Genomic DNA, 20,635 nt, shown 5'->3' on the forward strand with positions numbered 1-20,635 from the left:
GGCCCACCGCGCTTTGGGACCGTGCAACAAGGGAGTGGCGGGCGGCGGCGGCAGAGAAGCGGAATAGGGAGGGGTAACGACAGGACGGGGCCGTCAAGTGCTCCGAGAAACAAGTAGGCCAGAGACGATCACCTAGCCGTTTTTTATTCAAACTTGTACAATATAATAAATTTGAATGAAAAACTTTATATTTCTTATTATTGGGGGACTCTGCTGAAAACAGACGCGCCCTAAAAACGCCACCACACGGTGGTGTCCTCCAAACACTTGAAACACTTAGATTCAGCGCTCAATTCAAAAGCATTTTAGGAACGCAAATGGAGATGCTCTAATACTAGCGGCAATGCCAGCGACCGCGCGGGTGCCACTACAAGCCATCGTCATGCAAAGTTCGCAGCATTAGCATCCATTCATCAGAAACAGATACTGTACTATCATTCTATTTTGAGAAAAGGCCCAGATGATCATCACAGAAATAATTTACAAGAAAATTTTCACAGATATGTTTCTCGCCATCTTTCAGCAACACTGTGGCGCTGCAAGAGAATGAGTTTGTGCATTCCTTCATTTGGACGGAATAAAAGTGCGTGTTTCTACATGCATCTTTACTTTCTAAGCAAAAAGAAAAAAAAAAGATACCACTATAGCACCGCATTCAACGATGCAGCACCTGTAGGCGAAGAGAGTAAACTGTTGCTTCCACCAGCAATCACCAACCAACATGGACCACCAGATCATTTCATTTGCATACTTGAAGATCTCTTGGTCTCCTCACATTGAAGTATAGGTATGTGCTCGTGTACAGCTCCAGATGTCGCTGCTAGCAGCAACTGAGGTGAGAGACATGTCAGCCTCATCGGCTCCCATTCACAATTATTGACGCATTGCCGGCTCTAATTCACAGGTGTTGGAGTTGTACATTGTTGATCGTGAGAGTAGAGTTCAGCTTCTCTTCAGGAGATTGATCCAGAGCAGGGTCACTCTTCTGAGCACTCTTACCATGCAGCGAAACGATGCATCAAATCTGACCCCCTGTGAATCCTGTTCACCTTTAAGAGGATCTGCTGATCACAGAAACAATTTTTCACATATATGTAGGAAAATGTATGGAAAATCAATCAGCTCTAAATTATAAATTTAGGTACATTACCCCTTGTGTCAATCTAAGTATTTTACACATGCCCATTTCCTGTTTTCTCCATACTTCATAGAACCCACAACCAAATAGTCAATCACCTAAAATTTGCAGATATTCAATTCAATTTTTTTGTGGGATAATGATATATGGCCATGCCAATTGCATGAGATGCTCATCCAGACCAGAAATTGCACAAAAGTAAGATTTACTGAAGACTTATTATTATTTGCTGATCAACAAGAACATAAATGGATGTAAAACTACTTGATTAGCATTTCCCACATTAAAGAAATGTTTGAGCATGCACGTATGACGAGACCCAGCAATAGAGAAAACCACCTTGACTTTCTTGCCGCCAATAAGTAGGACATGGCAATGTGAGAGGCCTAGCTAGCAGCACCTAATGTGCCCTGAGATTGCAAAGGATCACATGTGGTAGTTAATAGCACTAGTACAAACATGCAAGCGATGCTCACCACATGAACACACCGTGTTGTGCCCGAGCCCAGAAGTCAACTGTTCCTCCACCGATCATCGCCAGCTCTTTCTCTCAACATCTCCCTCCCCACTCACCAATCTCATGATCTCAATCTGGATCTGACAATAGACTACACGCTCGTGCAGATGACTCTGCCACCCATAGTAGAGACATGACAGGGTGATCAAAAGCTCAAACACAGACTGTTAGGGATGCTAGTTGCACTGATCATGAAACATAAAAAAGCATCAGCTTGTCGTCCAGATGGGTGGCTTTTATTCCAGAAGCACTACAACCCATCAAGGATGAGATTCGTGCTGTCTGCAGACTGCACGGTCACCCACTGCATGGCTTCTGCTTATATAGGGAGGTAAACCATACCGGTCGAGCACCATTGCAACACAGTTTCTTTTCTCCGAATCTCTCCCTTCCATTTCCAGATACATAGAAAGGACTCCATCCCCCGTTCCAGCCATGGCTAGTCATCTCAGATCTGTGTGTGCGCTTTCTAGCTCTGCTCCAGCGAAACCAACAGCAAAAAATGTCTGGAGATGCAGAAGGTGAAGTCACCTTCTGCAGATGCTCGATGGGTTCAGAAGGTATGTAGGTATGCGCAACAACATTGAGGAGCTATGTTTGCAAGCGGCCAAATTATCCTTTGCCAACAATAGTGAAGGAAAGTTATGGAGATGGAGATCGAACACTCTCTTCCACTTTTAACATCTGCAGCGCCATCCAAGAGCTTTTCTGAGCTCGGGAATTATTGGCTCTCAAGAAAGGAGATGATATAACTGTTAAGGCCAAAAGACAAGCCTTCATCTACTGGCAAAGAAGGCCGAAAAACAGTCAAAGAAAATTGGCTGCAGGGTGGTCAAAGTGTTGGCAAGCGAGGCCCGTTGCCTCGATGCTTGAATCATCCACACAGCTCATATTGAAGCAAATTGCGATGCTGAGTTATACCAAGTGGTCTCTTGTCACCCAAGACATTTCAGAAGAAAAGAGTTGTATGCGACGAGGAGCAACAACTGAAAACCGAATTCGATATTGTTGATCAGCAGTATTGAGATTTTGTTCAGGAGATTGCTCTAGAGAAGAGTTTCTCTTTTGAATGCTCGAAGCTTGTATGGATGATACCACACCTCTGATTCGCTGTGATTGGCATCCACCTTCTAGACAATCTGCTGATCATGATGACAATTTTCAATGCATAAATGGGAACTATTTGTTGTTGTCCATTTACTTGGCTGAGAAACAAAAAAAAAATGGGTCCATTTCTTGTTGTCCATTTACTGGTTGTGCTTGCAGAGCCTTAACTCAGACCCTATCTTAACAGGAAAAAATACTAATAAATTATGATCATCGCTGACCGTCATTCAAGCAGCTAACACTGTTTAAAATGAATATTAAAATTATTTACTAAAAGATGGTCATATTATTCAGATACTAGCTATCACACAAACGAACAAAGGATCCTTGTGCGGTGGTCGGGCTGTTGATCGCTAAAGAAGGCCAACTCCAACACTTGAGGTTGACCACACACGTAGCTATCACAGTGAACAATATTTTGAATCCAGAGGCCCAAAAAAGCCACAACCATGTATCCTAATACCTCAAGTTTTTTTTCTTTTCTTTTAATTGCCAAGCTGGGTTTGCACAAAAGATGTCACAAACAAAATTTCTCATTTTCATATCATTCTCAATACACTAATGAAACCTGATTAATTGATGACAGGAGAGCAGCCAGCATGACATGGTCACATCTAATTGCTGGATTAGCAATCAATTAAATAATGTGTCTAGAGCGTGCAATTATGCCAAGGTCCACTAGCAGACTACCACACTGCTGGTTCTTGCTTCCAGTTGCAGGAACATGATAATGTGCTGGCTCGTCTCGAGGAGAGAGGACACACTAAAATATGTACTAAACAGGAGACGACTTTGATGTTGTACCCGCTGCCCTTATGCCAGATCTCCATCCATGGCAGACAGCATCTGGAAAAATAAATGGCACGATTCTTCGTGTCTACCTATCAAATAGACTTGCTTGTATGCTTCTTCGAGTATAAATAGGCCTCACAGGAAAGGTAGACACATCAAACATAATTTCTTTGTCCTCCTTCTCTCTTCAACCACAATACAAAGAAAAAAGCTTCAATATCAGAAATGGCTTTCCACCTAAGATCGATAAGTTTGCCTTCAAGGCCTCAGGCCAACGAGGCCGAAGTCAAGCAGGAGCTGCTGAGCCTAGGGGCAAGCATATCTTCCTCCAACACCATCAGCACGATATGTGATGGTCTTAGGAGGCTTGGAGACATCTACAGTGGTGTTGAAGAGATTGTTGGCCTGCCAAGCAACCAAGTCGGGAAGATGTTAGATGGAGAGATGGAATGCTCTCTTGAGCTGTTGGATCTCTGCAGCACCATGCAAGAGATCTTCATGGAGATGAAGGCCATCATTCAAGAGTTGCAAGTGGCTCAAAGAAAAGGAGATGATGTAGCTGCTCAAGCCAAGATCCAATCTTATTCTCGATTGGCGAAGAAGGCCCAGAAACATTTCAAGAAGACCACGAAGAAGGCTACTTCTGTGGGTTGCAGGATGGTCATGCTATTGACCAAGGCTAGAGAGATATCTGTATCTCTGCTGGAGTCTTCAGTCCATCTCTTGTCGAAGGAAATCAATATGCCTAAACAGTCTCTTGTCTCCAAAGCATTTCACAAGAAGAAGGCGGTTGTTTGCGAGGAGGAGCAATTGCAGGCGATAGAGTGCAGTATTGGAGATCTTGAGAATGGGACAGGACATCTGTTCAGGAAATTAGTCCACATCAGGGTTTCTCTCCTGAACATTCTTAGCTCATAGATCACTCCGCACCACTCTTGGCACACTGTGATTGGCATCCGTCTTTTTGAGGAATAGCTGATCTTGGTACAATTTTCCCAAGATGTAATTATGTATATAATACAAATGTACAGAAGTTAAAATAGAGAGAGACCAAAGTTTTGATCCATTTTCCCATCTCATTCTTCATGATGTGTTATTTGATTTAAGTATATACTTTGTTGCAATATCCTTGGTTCGTGGATCTTGTTGGGCGTACAGTAAACATGACAGGTCGAAGTCACAAGGGCTAAGCCTGTTGTTAGCAGAAAAAATAAATTTAATCACCAAGATTCCCCACCACCACCACCACCACCACATGGATTTGCAGTCTGGCACTGCAGTTGAATATTTCTAGTTTCACAATGCATATGCAATTCGTTTAAATAAAATGTGTTTCTACAATGTTCAAGCATGTCACGGTGTACAATATTATGAATGCAGAGGCCCCAAAAAGGCACAAAACCATGCATGCTAGTACCAAAAAAAAGTGCCATTTACTACATATCAAGATCAGGTCGCACAAAATTGGCAACACACAAAATTTCTCATTTTCACATTAGTCTCGATACACTAAAGGAAATCCGGTTGATTGATGACAGGAGAGCAGCCAGCATGACATGGTCACAGCTAATTGCTGGATTAGCAATCAATTAAATAATGTGTCTAGAGCGTGCAATTATGCCAAGGTCCATTAACAGACTACCACACTGCTGGTTCTTGCTTCCAGTTGCAGGAACATGATAATGTGCTGGCTCGTCTCGAGGAGAGAGGACACACTAAAATATGTACTAAACAGGAGACGACTTTGATGTTGTACCCGCTGCCCTTATGCCAGATCTCCATCCATGGCAGACAGCATCTGGAAAAATAAATGGCACGATTCTTCGTGTCTACCTATCAAATAGACTTGCTTGTATGCTTCTTCGGTATAAATAGGCCTCACAGGAAAGGTAGACACATCAAACATAAGTTCTTTGTCCTCCTTCTCTCTTCAACCACAATACAAAGAAAAAAGCTTCAATATCAGAAATGGCTTTCCACCTAAGATCGATAAGTTTGCCTTCAAGGCCTCAGGCCAACGAGGCCGAAGTCGAGCAGGAGCTGCTAAGCCTAGGGGCAAGCATATCTTCCTCCAACACCATCAGCACGATATGTGATGGTCTTAGGAGGCTTGGAGACATCTACAGTGGTGTTGAAGAGATTGTTGGCCTGCCAAGCAACCAAGTCGGGAAGATGTTGGATGGAGAGATGGAATGCTCTCTTGAGCTGTTGGATCTCTGCAGCACCATGCAAGAGATCTTCATGGAGATGAAGGCCATCATTCAAGAGTTGCAAGTGGCTCAAAGAAAAGGAGATGATGTAGCTGCTCAAGCCAAGATCCAATCTTATTCTCGATTGGCGAAGAAGGCCCAGAAACATTTCAAGAAGACCACGAAGAAGGCTACTTCTGTGGGTTGCAGGATGGTCATGCTATTGACCAAGGCTAGAGAGATATCTGTATCTCTGCTGGAGTCTTCAGTCCATCTCTTGTCGAAGGAAATCAATATGCCTAAACAGTCTCTTGTCTCCAAAGCATTTCACAAGAAGAAGGCGGTTGTTTGCGAGGAGGAGCAATTGCAGGCGATAGAGTGCAGTATTGGAGATCTTGAGAATGGGACAGGACATCTGTTCAGGAAATTAGTCCACATCAGGGTTTCTCTCCTGAACATTCTTAGCTCATAGATCACTCCGCACCACTCTTGGCACACTGTGATTGGCATCCGTCTTTTTGAGGAATAGCTGATCTTGGTACAATTTTCCCAAGATGTAATTATGTATATAATACAAATGTACAGAAGGTAAAATAGAGAGAGACCAAATTTTTTATCCATTTTCCCATCTCATTCTTCATGATGTGTTATTTGATTTAAGTATATACTTTGTTGCAATATCCTTGGTTCGTGGATCTTGTTGGGCGTACAGTAAACATGACAGGTCGAAGTCACAAGGGCTAAGCCTGTTGTTAGCAGAAAAAATAAATTTAATCACCAAGATTCCCCACCACCACCACCACCACATGGATTTGCAGTCTGGCACTGCAGTTGAATATTTCTAGTTTCACAATGCATATGCAATTCGTTTAAATAAAATGTGTTTCTACAATGTTCAAGCATGTCACGGTGTACAATATTATGAATGCAGAGTCCCCAAAAAGCCACAAAACCATGCATGCTAGTACCAAAAAAAAAGTGCCATTTACTACATATCAAGATCAGGTCGCACAAAATTGGCAACACACAAAATTTCTCATTTTCACATTAGTCTCGATACACTAAAGGAAATCCGGTTGATTGATGACAGGAGAGCAGCCAGCATGACATGGTCACAGCTAATTGCTGGATTAGCAATCAATTAAATAATGTGTCTAGAGCGTGCAATTATGCCAAGGTCCATTAGCAGACTACCACACTGCTGGTTCTTGCTTCCAGTTGCAGGAACATGATAATGTGCTGGCTCGTCTCGAGGAGAGAGGACACACTAAAATATGTACTAAACAGGAGACGACTTTGATGTTGTACCCGCTGCCCTTATGCCAGATCTCCATCCATGGCAGACAGCATCTGGAAAAATAAATGGCACGATTCTTCGTGTCTACCTATCAAATAGACTTGCTTGTATGCTTCTTCGGTATAAATAGGCCTCACAGGAAAGGTAGACACATCAAACATAAGTTCTTTGTCCTCCTTCTCTCTTCAACCACAATACAAAGAAAAAAGCTTCAATATCAGAAATGGCTTTCCACCTAAGATCGATAAGTTTGCCTTCAAGGCCTCAGGCCAACGAGGCCGAAGTCGAGCAGGAGCTGCTGAGCCTAGGGGCAAGCATATCTTCCTCCAACACCATCAGCACGATATGTGATGGTCTTAGGAGGCTTGGAGACATCTACAGTGGTGTTGAAGAGATTGTTGGCCTGCCAAGCAACCAAGTCGGGAAGATGTTGGATGGAGAGATGGAATGCTCTCTTGAGCTGTTGGATCTCTGCAGCACCATGCAAGAGATCTTCATGGAGATGAAGGCCATCATTCAAGAGTTGCAAGTGGCTCAAAGAAAAGGAGATGATGTAGCTGCTCAAGCCAAGATCCAATCTTATTCTCGATTGGCGAAGAAGGCCCAGAAACATTTCAAGAAGACCACGAAGAAGGCTACTTCTGTGGGTTGCAGGATGGTCATGCTATTGACCAAGGCTAGAGAGATATCTGTATCTCTGCTGGAGTCTTCAGTCCATCTCTTGTCGAAGGAAATCAATATGCCTAAACAGTCTCTTGTCTCCAAAGCATTTCACAAGAAGAAGGCGGTTGTTTGCGAGGAGGAGCAATTGCAGGCGATAGAGTGCAGTATTGGAGATCTTGAGAATGGGACAGGACATCTGTTCAGGAAATTAGTCCACATCAGGGTTTCTCTCCTGAACATTCTTAGCTCATAGATCACTCCGCACCACTCTTGGCACACTGTGATTGGCATCCGTCTTTTTGAGGAATAGCTGATCTTGGTACAATTTTCCCAAGATGTAATTATGTATATAATACAAATATACAGAAGTTAAAATAGAGAGAGACCAAAGTTTTGATCCATTTTCCCATCTCATTCTTCATGATGTGTTATTTGATTTAAGTATATACTTTGTTGCAATATCCTTGGTTCGTGGATCTTGTTGGGCGTACAGTAAACATGACAGGTCGAAGTCACAAGGGCTAAGACTGTTGTTAGCAGAAAAAATAAATTTAATCACCAAGATTCCCCACCACCACCACCACATGGATTTGTAGTCTGGCACTGGAGTTAAATATTTCTAGTTGCAGTATGCAAAATTTTAAAATAAAATTTGTTTCTACAATCTTCATCCATTTCATTCAAGCATGTCACAGTGTACAATATTATGAATCAAGAGGCCCAAATTTTCTTAATAAGAAGAATACTAATCCATATTGACAAATGATGATTTTGCCAATTTAGTTTGTACCTCACGCCTGCTCAAGCTCATAATTTTGTTTGAAGCATCTTGCAGTTACATACCGAGTCCAAGCTGCAAGGCAAGCTTGCAATTAAGACAACATATTAGCTGGCCAGATTTCCTCCACAATCACACAGCCTAGACTTTGTTTTGCTTTGTATTGTTTGTATACATCGATGTTATGAAAAATGAGCTCTCCATTAAGAAAACACAATGAAACACGTAACATATTCAGTTTTCCGTTGGCCCAGCTGAGGTGGTAATTGACTTTTTTTTGAATCGTCGTGTAGCTGTAATGTTAATGTACTAAGCATCCATATCATTTGAGCACATACGTATATGATAGTGTATTACAGTGTGGTGTCCACGATTGAGTACTGAGACCAACCAGATGTGTTCAATGGGTGGGAAATCTCATGAATACCGGATTAATTTTGATATGGACAACAGGATTTTCAATCAATCAAATAATTAGACGCAATGACCCAACAATTTTGCAATCACTCATCAGCTCAGAGGTAGAACCAAGGTAGGTCACAAGTCGTTGCAGCACACAGAGAACTAAGATCTAGCTAGTAGCGTACCATACTGGGACTTCTGTAGGCCTCGAGCTCTGCCGGAGGCCGCGGATGTCGCCGGAGCCGGAGGTGGATGGCGCTGACGCGCCGGCGCGGTTTCTCTGTCGTCGCCTTTGCCCTCACGGGCGGTGGAGGAAGCGGAGATGGTAGTAGCCCCTGGGCTTCATTTGGGCTGGTAGGCTAGGCCAGTATACATTCCAGTTTGGCTCTAACGCCTGAACCCTGAAGGCTTTCAATACGGGCTGCATCTTGCTCCGCCCATTAAAAAGGTACTACAATTTTCTTTTGAATCTTGAAAATATATATTTATTTTTTAAAATACACTTCATCAGTAGTAAGGGAACAATATACCCCTTCGTTCGCACAGCGATGTCTCAACTTTGTTAAAACATGCACACACACATGTTTTAACAAAATTGAAACATCCTTTCATAAATCGCCGCGCCTCCCTCCCATCTCGCCGCCGCCAAGGGGCGCAACCTAGGCGAAGCTCAGGCGGCGTCGGCAGGGGCGAGGTGTCTCCTCTCCCCCACGTGGTGGCGGCAGCGTGGGCCATGGCAGCCGGTAGGGGCGCGATGTTGGGCGAGGGCATCGTGGCGCGGCTACTCGACGGCGGCGCGGTGGCTCCGCGGCCTTGGCGTGCCCTGGGCGGCGGCGCCTCCCTCCGGGCGTCCGCAGCGGCGGGCGACGCAAGCTCATCCCGCTCCTGCTTGCGGGTAGGAGGCTTCAGCATTAGGGGCGGCAGCCTTGGTGCCACGTTGGGTCGGCGATGGATGGTTGAATCAAAAGAATTCCTTTTTTGAAGTTCAATTCTTATCAGAGGACAGACAATATGAATATTATACCTTGTTCCATTAAAACACTCAAGGGGTTATACGATATATCGATATATCGGGCGTAGAAGTAGGCCAACATTTCTATTGGCAAATAGGAAGTTTCCAAATTCATGCCCAAGTACTCATTACTTCTTGGGTTGTAATTACTATCTTGTTAGGTCCAGTTGCCATACCTGTTCGGAATCCACAAACCGTACCAATGGACGGTCAGAATTTCTTCGAATATGTCCTTGAGTTTATTCGAGACTTGAGCAAAACTCAGATTGGAGAAGAATATGGTCCCTGGGTTTCATTTATTGGAACTATGTTCCTTTTTATTTTTGTTTCGAATTGGGGCCACTTTTGAGGAGGACGTCGGGGAGTGGGATGGGAAGAGGCAACAGGGATGGCTGGTTTCAGGGCGTGGGGCAGTAGGATTTCCATCCTGTTGCCCTCTCTCGTGGTGGTGCAGGTGCGTCGCGTGTTCGCAAGTTCAAGTTCTTCACGGTGGATTCCCACTCTTCCTCAGTTTCAGCAGCGAGCAGAGTTTGGACGTCGGGGCGGCGGACCTGGTCGGTGGGAGCCATTTTGGTTGTTGGGTGTGCAACTGGCTCAGGTGTTGGCTAGAAACCACAGATGTGGGGGAGACATGGTGTCTGGCGAGCAGCGTGTAGTGGCAGCGGTTCGGCCATCTCTTCGGTCGGTACCCTCTGTAGAAGGTGGGGAGTTATTGCTGAGGGGAAACCGTTGCCCGCTCGGGCCACGGCGTCGACATCCGTGGACATTGTTACCTTCTTGAAGGCGTCGCCGAGGCTTCTCCTTGTCATTCTACGTGCTCCGGGTGAAAGCTCAAGATCCTCGGATCAAACAGTGTGGCGGCGCTCTGGTGTCGTGCTTTTCTTGAAGAATCTCTCTTGGAACATTCTACGGGTGGCTCTCCGTGGGTTGTGTGGCGGAGGCGCGTTATCTTCGGATGGTGGCTCTTCGGCAAGGCTTTGCTTCGTGTTCTGCTCCCTCGTTGAGCTTTCCTTGTGTTGCTTGTTGGATTGTGAGCAGCGATGGCTGGTTCCTGGTGGTGGTCGGACTCTAGTGGCGTCGCCTGCGATGGATGAGGTCCATTGAGGGCGTACCTGTTCGATGGCTCGCTCTCTGTGTGAGCTCCGGCCCAACACTATCCTAGTCTTCGTAATAGTCGTGCTTAGTCGTGTTTGTTATCCTTGCTTTCAGTTGTAGCTTCTTGGTAGTTCATGTGGGTGTGTAAATCGTTCTTGTAAGCTGGGTTCGGTACCATGTACCTTTTTTCACCGTTGGCGTTATTAATTTAAGATCCTTTAGGTCTTTTATCTAAAAAATAGAGGGAGTATGAGTTATATGATAGAAATGTTCACATGTATCAAAAATTGTTCTCGTATCTAGAAAATAAATGTTCATGTATTTTCAAAAAATGTTCTTGTATGACATCAAAATCAAATAAAAAAATGAGCTTTCATGTATAATAGTATTATCTTTGTCCGTAAAAGAATGTCTTGTACTTGTCCAAATTGTCTTGGAATCCTGAAAAATATTTTCTCTTGTAATTTTTAGGATATCATATGTTTACCTATAAGGAAAAAATACAAAGTAAAATAAATAAATGAACGCACCAAAAAACTAAAAAATAAAATGGGCCACCATTAGGGTATACGTGCACATAACTGATGGCCGTGTGGAGCTAATATATAATTGTGTAACCTGACAGCATGATGCTAATCAATCTTAATTATATATGCACCAGAAAATCGAATTACACGGAGTCACAGATCGTCTGCAGATTGCGGCTGGTAAGGGCCAACGGCCGCACGAATGCAGTCAACATGCAAAGTCGTAGTATCAGCAGCGGTTCATCAGACATTTATTCTTGTTGCGAAAGGCCCAGATTTGTTACAAAAGCCGTAAAATGGATATACAGAGAAGTAGAGAACATAACAGAAACAATTTAGAAAAAAAAAATTACAGAAGAAAATCCTGATTCCTGGCCATCGGTGGTGATCAGTTACTCTATCTGCTTCAGCAACACTCTCTGGAGCTGTACAAGAGAATATTCGAGTTATGCATCGAGCTGTGTTGTCAGACAGGTCACACGTCCCTAAGAAAAGAAGCACACACCACTAACACCGCATTCCACGATGTAGCTCTATAGGTCAAGAGAGCTACCTATTGCTTCCATCACTAAGTATCAACCACCAGGAACCACAGCTTCCTGATCATTTCATTTGCATGCTTGCAGATCTCATGATCTTGATCTCATTACATTAAATTACAGGTATATGCTCGTGCACAGCTGCAGATGTCGCTGCCAGCAGCACCTGCGCTGAGACATGCCAGCCTCACCGGCTCTCATTCACAGGTGTTGGAGCTGGTAATGGACTATCGATCTTCAGAGTATTGTTCAGCTTCTCTTCAGGCAATCGATCCAGAGAAGGTATGACGAGACCCAGCAATAGAGAAAACCCCCTTGGTTCTTCTTGCCGCCAATAAGTAGGACATGACAATGTGAGAGGCCTAGCTAGCAGCACCTAATGCACCCTGAGATTGCAAAGGATCACATGTAGTAGTTAATAGCACTAGTAGAAACATGCAAGCGATGCTCACCACATGAACACACCGTGTTGCGTCGGAGCCCAGAGTCAACTGTTCCTCCACCAATCAGCACTAGCTCTTTCTCTCAACATCTCCCTCCCCACTCACCAATCTCATGATCTCGAACTGGATCTCACAATAGACTAAACGCTCGTGCAGATGACTCTGCCGCCCATAGTAGACATGACAGGGTGATCAAAAGCTCAAACACAGACTGTTAGGGATGCTAGTTGCACTGATCATGAAACATAAAAAAGCATCAGCTTGTCGTCCAGATGGGTGGCTTTTATTCCAGAAGCACTACAACCCATCAAGGATGAGATTCGTGCTGTCTGCAGACTGCACGGTCACCAACTGCATGGCTTCTGCCTATATAGGGAGGTAAACCATACCGGTCGAGCACCATTGCAACAGTTTCTTTTCTCCGAATCTCTCTCTTCCATTTCCAGATACATAGAAAGGACTCCATCTCCCGTTCCAGCCATGGCTAGTCATCTCAGATCTGTGTGTGCGCCTTCTAGCTCCTGCTCCAGCGAAACCAACAGCAAAAAATGTCTGGAGATGCAGAAGGTGAAGTCACCTTCTGCAGATGCTCGATGGGTTCAGAAGGTATGTAGGTATGCGCAACAACATTGAGGAGCTATGTTTGCAAGCGGCCAAATTATCCTTTGCCAACAATAGTGAAGGAAAGTTATGGAGCTGGAGATCGAACACTCTCTTCCACTTTTAACATCTTCAGTGCCATCCAAGAGCTTTTCAGAACTCGGGAATTACTGGCTCTCAAGAAAGGAGATGATGTAACTGTTAAGGCCAAAAGACAAGCCTTCATCTACAGGCAAATAAGGCCGAAAAATATTCAAAGAAAATTGGCTGCAGGGTGGTCAAAGTGTTGGCAAGAGAGGCCCGTTGCCTCGATGCTTGAATCATCCACGCAGCTCCTATTGAACCAAATTGCGATGCTGAGTTATACCAAGTGGTCTCTTGTCACCCAAGACATTTCAGAAGAAAAGAGTTGTATGCGACGAGGAGCAACTGAAAACAGAATTCGATATTGTTGATCTTCAGGGCAGTATTGAGATTTTGTTCAGGAGATTGCTCCAGAGAAGAGTCTCTCTTTTGATTGCTCGAAGCTTGTATGGATGATACCACACCTCTGATTCGCTGTGATTGGCATCCACCTTTTAGACAATCTGCTGATCATGATGACAAATTTCAATGCACAAATGGGAGTTGTACTGAAGTATACTTGGCTGAGAAACAAAAACAAAAAAAATGGGTCCATTTCTTGTTGTCAATTTACTGTTTGTGCTTGCACAGCCTTAACTCAGACCCTATCTTAAGAGGAAAAAATAGTAATAAATTATGATCATCGCTGACCGTCATTCAAGCAGCTAACACTGTTTAAAATGAATATTAAAATTATTTACTAAAAGATGGTCATATTATTCAGATGGTAGCTATCACACAAACGAACAAAGGATCCTTGTGCGGTGGTCGGGCTATTGATCGCTAAAGAAGGCCAACTCCAACATTTGAGGTTGACCACTCACGTAGCTATAACAGTCTACGATATTTTGAATCCAGAGGCCCAAAAAAGGCACAACCATGTATGCCAAGCTGGGTTTGCACAAAATTTGTCACAAAAAAAATTTCTCATTTTCATATCATTCTCAATACACTAATGAAACCCGATTGATTGATGAAAGGAGAGCAGCCAGCAAGACATGGTCACAGCTAAATGCTAGATTAGCAATCAATTAAATAATGCCTAGAGCATGCAATTGTGCCAAGGTCCACTAGCAGACTACCACACTGCTGGTTCTTGCTTCCAGTTGCAGGAACATGATAATTTGCTAGCGCGTCTTGAGGACAGAGGACACACTAAAATATGTACTAAACAGGAGACGACTTTGATGTTGTAATCCCTACCCTTATGCCAGATCTCCATCCATGGCAGACAGCATCTGGTAAAATAAATGGCACGATTATTCGTGTCTACCTATCAAATAGTCCTGCTTGTATGCTTCTTCGGTATAAATAGGCCTCAGAGGAAAGGTAGACACATCAAACATAAGTGCTTTGTCCTCCTTCTCACTTCAACCACAATACAGAGAAAAAAGCTTCAATATCCGAAATGGCTTTCCACCTACGATCGATAAGTTTGCCTTCAAGGCCTCAGGCCAACGAGGCCGAAGTCGAGCAGGAGCTGCTGAGCCTAGGGGCAAGCATATCTTCCTCCAACACCACCAGCACGACATGTGATGGTCTTAGGAGGCTTGGAGACATCTACAATGGTATTGAAGAGATTGTTGGCCTGCCAAGCAACCAAGTCGGGAAGATGTTGGATGGAGAGATGGAATGTTCTCTTGAGCTGTTGGATCTCTGCAGCACCATGCAAGAGATCTTCATGGAGATGAAGGCCATCATTCAAGAGTTGCAAGTGGCTCTAAGAAAAGGAGATGATGTAGCTGCTCAAGCCAAGATCCAGTCTTATTCTCGATTGGCGAAGAAGGCCCAGAAATATTTCAAGAAGACCGCGAAGAAGGCTACTTCTGTGGGTTGCAGGATGGTCATGCTATTGACCAAGGCTAGAGAGATATCTGTATCTCTGCTGGAGTCTTCAGTCCATCTCTTGTCGAAGGAAATCAATATGCCTAAACAGTCTCTTGTCTCCAAAGCATTTCACAAGAAGAAGGCGATTGTTTGCGAGGAGGAGCAATTGCAGGCGATAGAGTGCAGTATTGGAGATCTTGAGAATGGGACAGGACATCTGTTCAGGAAATTAGTCCAGATCAGGGTTTCTCTCCTGAACATTCTTAGCTCATAGATCACTCCGCACCACTCTTGGCACATTGTGATTGGCATCCGCCTTTTTGAGGACTAGCTGATCTTGGTACAATTTTCCCAAGATGTAATTATGTATATAATACAAATGTACAGAAGTTAAAATAGAGAGGGACCAAAGTTTTGATTCATTTGCCCATTTCATTCTTCATGATGTGTTATTTGATCTAACTATATACTTAATTGCAGTATCATTGGTTCGTGCAATTTGTTGGGCGTACACTAAACATGACAGGTCGAAGTCACAGGGGCTAAGCCTGTTGTTAGCAGAAAAATTCAATTTGATCACCAAGATTCCCCACCACCACCCGCACATGGATTTGCAGTCTGGCACTGCAGTTGAATATTTCTAGTTTCAGAATGTATATGCAATTCGTTTAAATAAAATGAGTTTCTACAATGTTCAAGCATGTCACGGTGTACAATATTATGAATCCAGAGGCCCAAAAAAATCCACAACCATGCATCCTAGTACCCAAAAGAAATACCATTTACTAATCAAGATGGGGTCGCACAAAATTGGAAAGACACAAAATTTCTCATTTTCACATCAGTCTCGATACACTAATGGAGATCTGGTTGATTGATGACAGGAGAGCAGCCAGCGTGACATGGTCACAGCTAATTGCTGGATTAGCAATCAATTAAATAATGTGTCTAGAGCGTGCAATTATGCCAAGGTCCATTAGCAGACTACCACACTGCTGGTTCTTGCTTCCAGTTGCAGGAACATGATAATGTGCTGGCTCGTCTGGAGGAGAGAGGACACACTAAAATATGTACTAAACAGGAGACGACTTTGATGTTGTAACCGCTACCCTTATGCCAGATCTCCATCCATGGCAGACAGCATCTGGAAAAATAAATGGCATGATTCTTCGTGTCTACCTATCAAATAGTCCTGAGATTGCAAAGGATCACATATAGTAGTTAATAGCACTAGTAGAAACATGCAAGCGATGCTCACCACATGAACACACCGTGTTGCGTCGGAGCCCAGAAGTCAACTGTTCCTCCACCACCAATCAGCGCCAACTCTTTCTCTCAACATCTCCCTCCCCACTCACCAATTTCATGATCTCGATCTGGATCTGACAATAGACTACACGCTCGTGCAGATGACTCTGCCACCCATAGTAGAGACATGACAGGGTGATCAAAAGCTCAAACACAGACTGTCAGGGATGCTAGTTGCAATGATCATGAAGCATAAAAAAGCATCAGCTTGTCGTCCAGATGGGTGGCTTTTATTCCAGAAGCACTACAACCCATCAAGGATGAGATTCGTGCTGTCTGTAGACTGCACGGTCAGCCACTGCATGGCTTCTGCTTATATAGGGAGGTAAACCATACCGGCTGACCAAGATTGCAGCACAGTTTCTTTTCTCTGAATCTCTCCTCTTGCATTTCCAGATACATAGAAAGCATTTCATCTCCCGTTCCAGCCATGGCTAGTCATCTCAGATAGTCAGATCTGCGAGTGCCTTCCAGCTCTAGCAAAACCAACAGCAAAAAATGTCTTCAGATGCAGAAGGCGCTCGCCACCTTCTGCAGATGCTCGATGGGTTCAGAAGCTGTGTAGGTGTGTGCAACAACATGGAGGAGATATGCTTGCCAAGCAGCCAAAGCGAAGGAAAGTTATGGAGCTGGAGCTCGAGCACTCTCTTCCACTTTTGACATCTGCAGCGCCATCCAAGAGTTTTTCTGAGCTCAAGAAATATTGGCTCCCAAGAAAGGATATGAAATAAATGTTAAGGCCAAGAGACAATCCTTCATCCACTGGCAAAGAAGGCATAACAACAGTCTGAAGAAAAGTGGCTGCAGGGTGGTCAAACTGTTGGCAAGAGAGGCCGTTGCATCGATGCTTGAATCATCCACGCAGCTCCTACTGAAGCAAATTGCGATGCCGAGTTATACCAAGTAGTCTCTTGTCTCCCAAGACATTCCAAAAGAAAGAGTTCTATGCGATGAGGACCAACAACTGAAACCCGAGTTCGACACTGTTGATCTTCAGATCTGTATCGAGATTTTGTTCAGGAGATTGCTCGAGAGAAGAGTTCTCTTTTGAATGCTCGAAGTTTGTATGGATGATATGCCACCTCTGATTCGCTGCGATTAGCATCAGCCTTTTAGATGGTCTGCTGATCATGCTAATAATTTTCAATGCATAGCATACTTCGCTGAGAAGTGTCGCCCGAGCATGCGGTGACCCGGGGGAGAAAACCCTAGCCGCCGGAAGAGGCCCTCACCGGCGCCCTTCTCCGCCGCCGCTGCCGCTGGCCCTTGCCGCGGTGGCGGGCGGCCCCCTCCGCTCAGAAGGTGGCGGTCGGGAAGGACGAGCTGGCGGCGGGACTTCGCGCGGCGGCGGCGTTTTCTGCGGGCGCGGATGCGCGGCGGAGCTCCGGCGCAGGCGTGGCGGCGTGACGACCATCTCCTGCTCGCGTGGCGGAGCTGCGAGTTCGGCGAGGCCTCGGGGGCGCGATGGCTTGTTGGGCGCGGATCTTGGGTCCTCCATGCCCAGATCCCCGCCGGTGCGCCGCGGTCGGCCGGGGCAGCGGCTGGCGGCTGCTGGCCATGGAGGAGCGGCGCGTGCAGCGGCTTCTGGCAGCGGTATGCCGGGGCGGCGGCCCCGGGCGGATCTGCAGGTGGTGGCTGGCGTCTTCGGCCACATGGGTGGCGAGGCTGCTGGCTTGGCCCGGGGAGCCTCCTGCGAGATGGATCTTCTCGATCCTCGCGTCTGGCCGGGCTGGCGGTGCGGCGGTGGCGGCATCTCTGGCAGGAGAGGTGGTGGCTTGGGGGGATGTGCTGTCGTCCCGATCTGTCGGAGCTCGGCAGTGGCGAGGTGGTGGTGCGGGTGCTGACTTGGCGGAGGAAGTTCGGTTGCAGGTCGTTGCCGGTGGACTTGGCGGTTGGAGGCGGAGGATCCTAGGAGAAATCCTTGTCCTGGTGTTGGCCAGGACTGGCGACGGCGACGCCCGCGGGTGCCGCTCACTTTCTTGGAAGCGTCGCCAAGGGATCCTCTCCTTATCCCGTGGTCTTGCCTCCGGAGGGAAACCTCAGATCCTTGGATCAGACGATGAAGGCGTCTCAACGTCTTTCTCCTCGTTGGAGGCATCGTCTCGGAGTTGGCTTCGACTTGGGTTATGGTGGATATTTGGTTGATGAGTCGGCTCGCTTGGGGGTGCTGCGGGCAGTTTGGCAACGATGAAGCGTCGAGCGGAGCTTGGGTCGCGGCTTGGGCTTTGTTAGCTGGTCACCGGCGTGTTCGATGGGTTCTCTTGTGCTTCACTGTGTCGCTGTGAAGTCGGAGCTGCGGCGGAGGGTCCCTGCGGCAACGATGACCGGCAACTGGTGGACTGTGGAGCTCTCAGTCAGCGCAAGTTCAGCATAGTTCTCTTGTGAAGCTCCTCGTCTGAGTCGGAGCTGTCTCCCGTTGGTGTGTGTGGCCAACTGTTGGCTTTTGGCCAGGTTGGTCGGTGGTTGTGCCCATTGTGGTCGTGTTCCATGACGACATTGGTGCACTTGTATCGGTTTTTGGTCGGTTACCCGTTAATTAACCGGCCATCTTCTTCTTTATCAATGAAATGGCAAGTCTTGCCTAGTTTCAAAAAAAAAAAAAAAACTTCGCTGAGAAACACGAAAAAATGGGTCCATTTCTTGTTGTCAATATACTGTTTATGCTTGCAACTATCTAAGTTTGGAGCTTCAACTCGGACCATATCTCAACGGGAAAAAATACTCACAAATCATTATCATCGCTGACCGCCATTCAAGCAGTTAGCCTACTGTTTAAGATGAATTTTGAAATGCTTCACAAAGATGGCCATATTATTCAGATGGTAGCTATCACACCAAGTCACCAACAAGCAAAGGATCCTTCTGCGGTGGTCAAGCTATCTATTGCTAAAGAAGGCCAACTCCAACACTTGAGGTTGACCACATATGTAGCTATCACAGTGTACAATATTATCAATCGAGAGGCCCAAAAAAAGCCACAACCATGTATCCTAGTACCACAATTTTCTTTTTCCCTTTCTTACTAATCAATCTCGGGTTGCACAAAATTTGGCAGCCGCAAAATTTCTAGTTTCCATATCATTCTCGATACACTAATGAAACCCGGCGGATTGGTGACAGCAGAACAAACAGGATTACATGGTCACAGAAAAATGCTGGATTAGCAATCAATTAAATACTGTCTAGAGCATGCAATTATGACAAGGTCCAGTAGCAGACTACCACACTGCTGTTCTTGCTTCCAATTGCAGGAACCTGATAATGTGCTGGCTCGTCCCAAGGACAGCGGACACACTAAATATGTACTAAACAGGAGATGACTTTGCTGTTGTAATTGCTAGCCTTATGCCAGATCTTGGCAGACAGCATCTCGAAAATTAAATGGCACGATTCTTCGTGTCTACCAATCAAATGGTCCTGCTTGCATGCTTCTTCTGTATAAATAGACCTCAGAGGAGAGGTAGACACATCAAACCAGAAGTGATTTGTCCTCCTCCTCCTCTCTTCAACCACAATACAAAGAAAAAGCTTCAAGATCAGAAATGGCATTCCACCTAAGATCGATAAGTTTGCCTTCAAGGCCTCAGGCCAACGAGGCTGAAGTCGAGCAAGAGCTGCTAAGCCTAGGGGCAAGCATCTCTTCCTCCACCACCATCAGCACGAGATGTGATGGTCTGAGGAGGCTTGCGGACATCTACAATGCTGTTGAAGAGATTGTTGGCCTGCCAAGCAACCAAGTCGGGAAGATGTTGGATGGAGAGATGGAATGCTCTCTTGAGCTGTTGGATCTCTGTAACACCATGCAAGAGATCTTCGTGGAGATGAAAGCCATTATTCAAGAGTTGCAAGTGGCTCTAAGAAAAGGAGATGATGCAGCTGCGCAAGCCAAGATCCAGTCTTATTCTCGTTTGGCGAAGAAGGCCAAGAAACATTTCAAGAAGACCACGAAGAAGGTTACTTCTGTGGGTTGCAGGACGGTCATGCTATTGACCAAGGCTAGAGAGATATCTGTATCTCTGCTGGAGTCCTCATTCCATCTCTTGTCGAAGGAAATCGAGATGCCTAAACAGTCACTAGTCTCTAAAGCATTTTATAAGAAGAAGGCAGTTGTTTGCGAGGAGGAGCAATTGCAGGCACTAGAGTGCAGTATTGGAGATCTTGAGAATGGGGCAGGACATCTGTTCAGGAAATTAGTCCAGATCAGGGTTTCTGTCCTAAACATTCTTAGCTCATAGATACTCCACACCACTCTAGGCACACTGTGATTTGGCATCCGCC

General features: G+C 45.4%; 5 protein-coding genes across 5 annotated transcripts; all 5 read left to right on the top strand.

Annotated features, from left to right (window-relative positions):
* Positions 1 to 3,779: 3,779 nt before the first annotated feature.
* On the top strand, positions 3,780 to 4,472 carry LOC124656853. Its single transcript, XM_047195547.1, has one exon. The coding sequence runs from the start codon at positions 3,780 to 3,782 to the stop codon at positions 4,470 to 4,472; it is 693 nt and encodes a 230-aa protein (XP_047051503.1).
* Positions 4,473 to 5,470: 998 nt separating this feature from the next.
* On the top strand, positions 5,471 to 6,215 carry LOC124656633. Its single transcript, XM_047195374.1, has one exon. It carries the CDS (start codon positions 5,523 to 5,525, stop codon positions 6,213 to 6,215), a length of 693 nt encoding a protein of 230 aa, XP_047051330.1. The 5' UTR covers positions 5,471 to 5,522.
* A 996-nt stretch (positions 6,216 to 7,211) lies between these two features.
* On the top strand, positions 7,212 to 7,956 carry LOC124656530. Its single transcript, XM_047195282.1, has one exon. The coding sequence runs from the start codon at positions 7,264 to 7,266 to the stop codon at positions 7,954 to 7,956; it is 693 nt and encodes a 230-aa protein (XP_047051238.1). The 5' UTR covers positions 7,212 to 7,263.
* Positions 7,957 to 14,567: 6,611 nt separating this feature from the next.
* On the top strand, positions 14,568 to 15,444 carry LOC124656743. The gene has a single exon (XM_047195463.1). It carries the CDS (start codon positions 14,631 to 14,633, stop codon positions 15,321 to 15,323), a length of 693 nt encoding a protein of 230 aa, XP_047051419.1. The 5' UTR covers positions 14,568 to 14,630; the 3' UTR covers positions 15,324 to 15,444.
* A 4,455-nt stretch (positions 15,445 to 19,899) lies between these two features.
* LOC124656958 lies at positions 19,900 to 20,592 on the top strand. The gene has a single exon (XM_047195633.1). It carries the CDS (start codon positions 19,900 to 19,902, stop codon positions 20,590 to 20,592), a length of 693 nt encoding a protein of 230 aa, XP_047051589.1.
* Positions 20,593 to 20,635: the final 43 nt, after the last annotated feature.

Source organism: Lolium rigidum, chromosome 1 (genome assembly GCF_022539505.1).
Source record: "Lolium rigidum isolate FL_2022 chromosome 1, APGP_CSIRO_Lrig_0.1, whole genome shotgun sequence".
In the NCBI taxonomy this organism is placed as follows: domain Eukaryota; kingdom Viridiplantae; phylum Streptophyta; class Magnoliopsida; order Poales; family Poaceae; genus Lolium; species Lolium rigidum.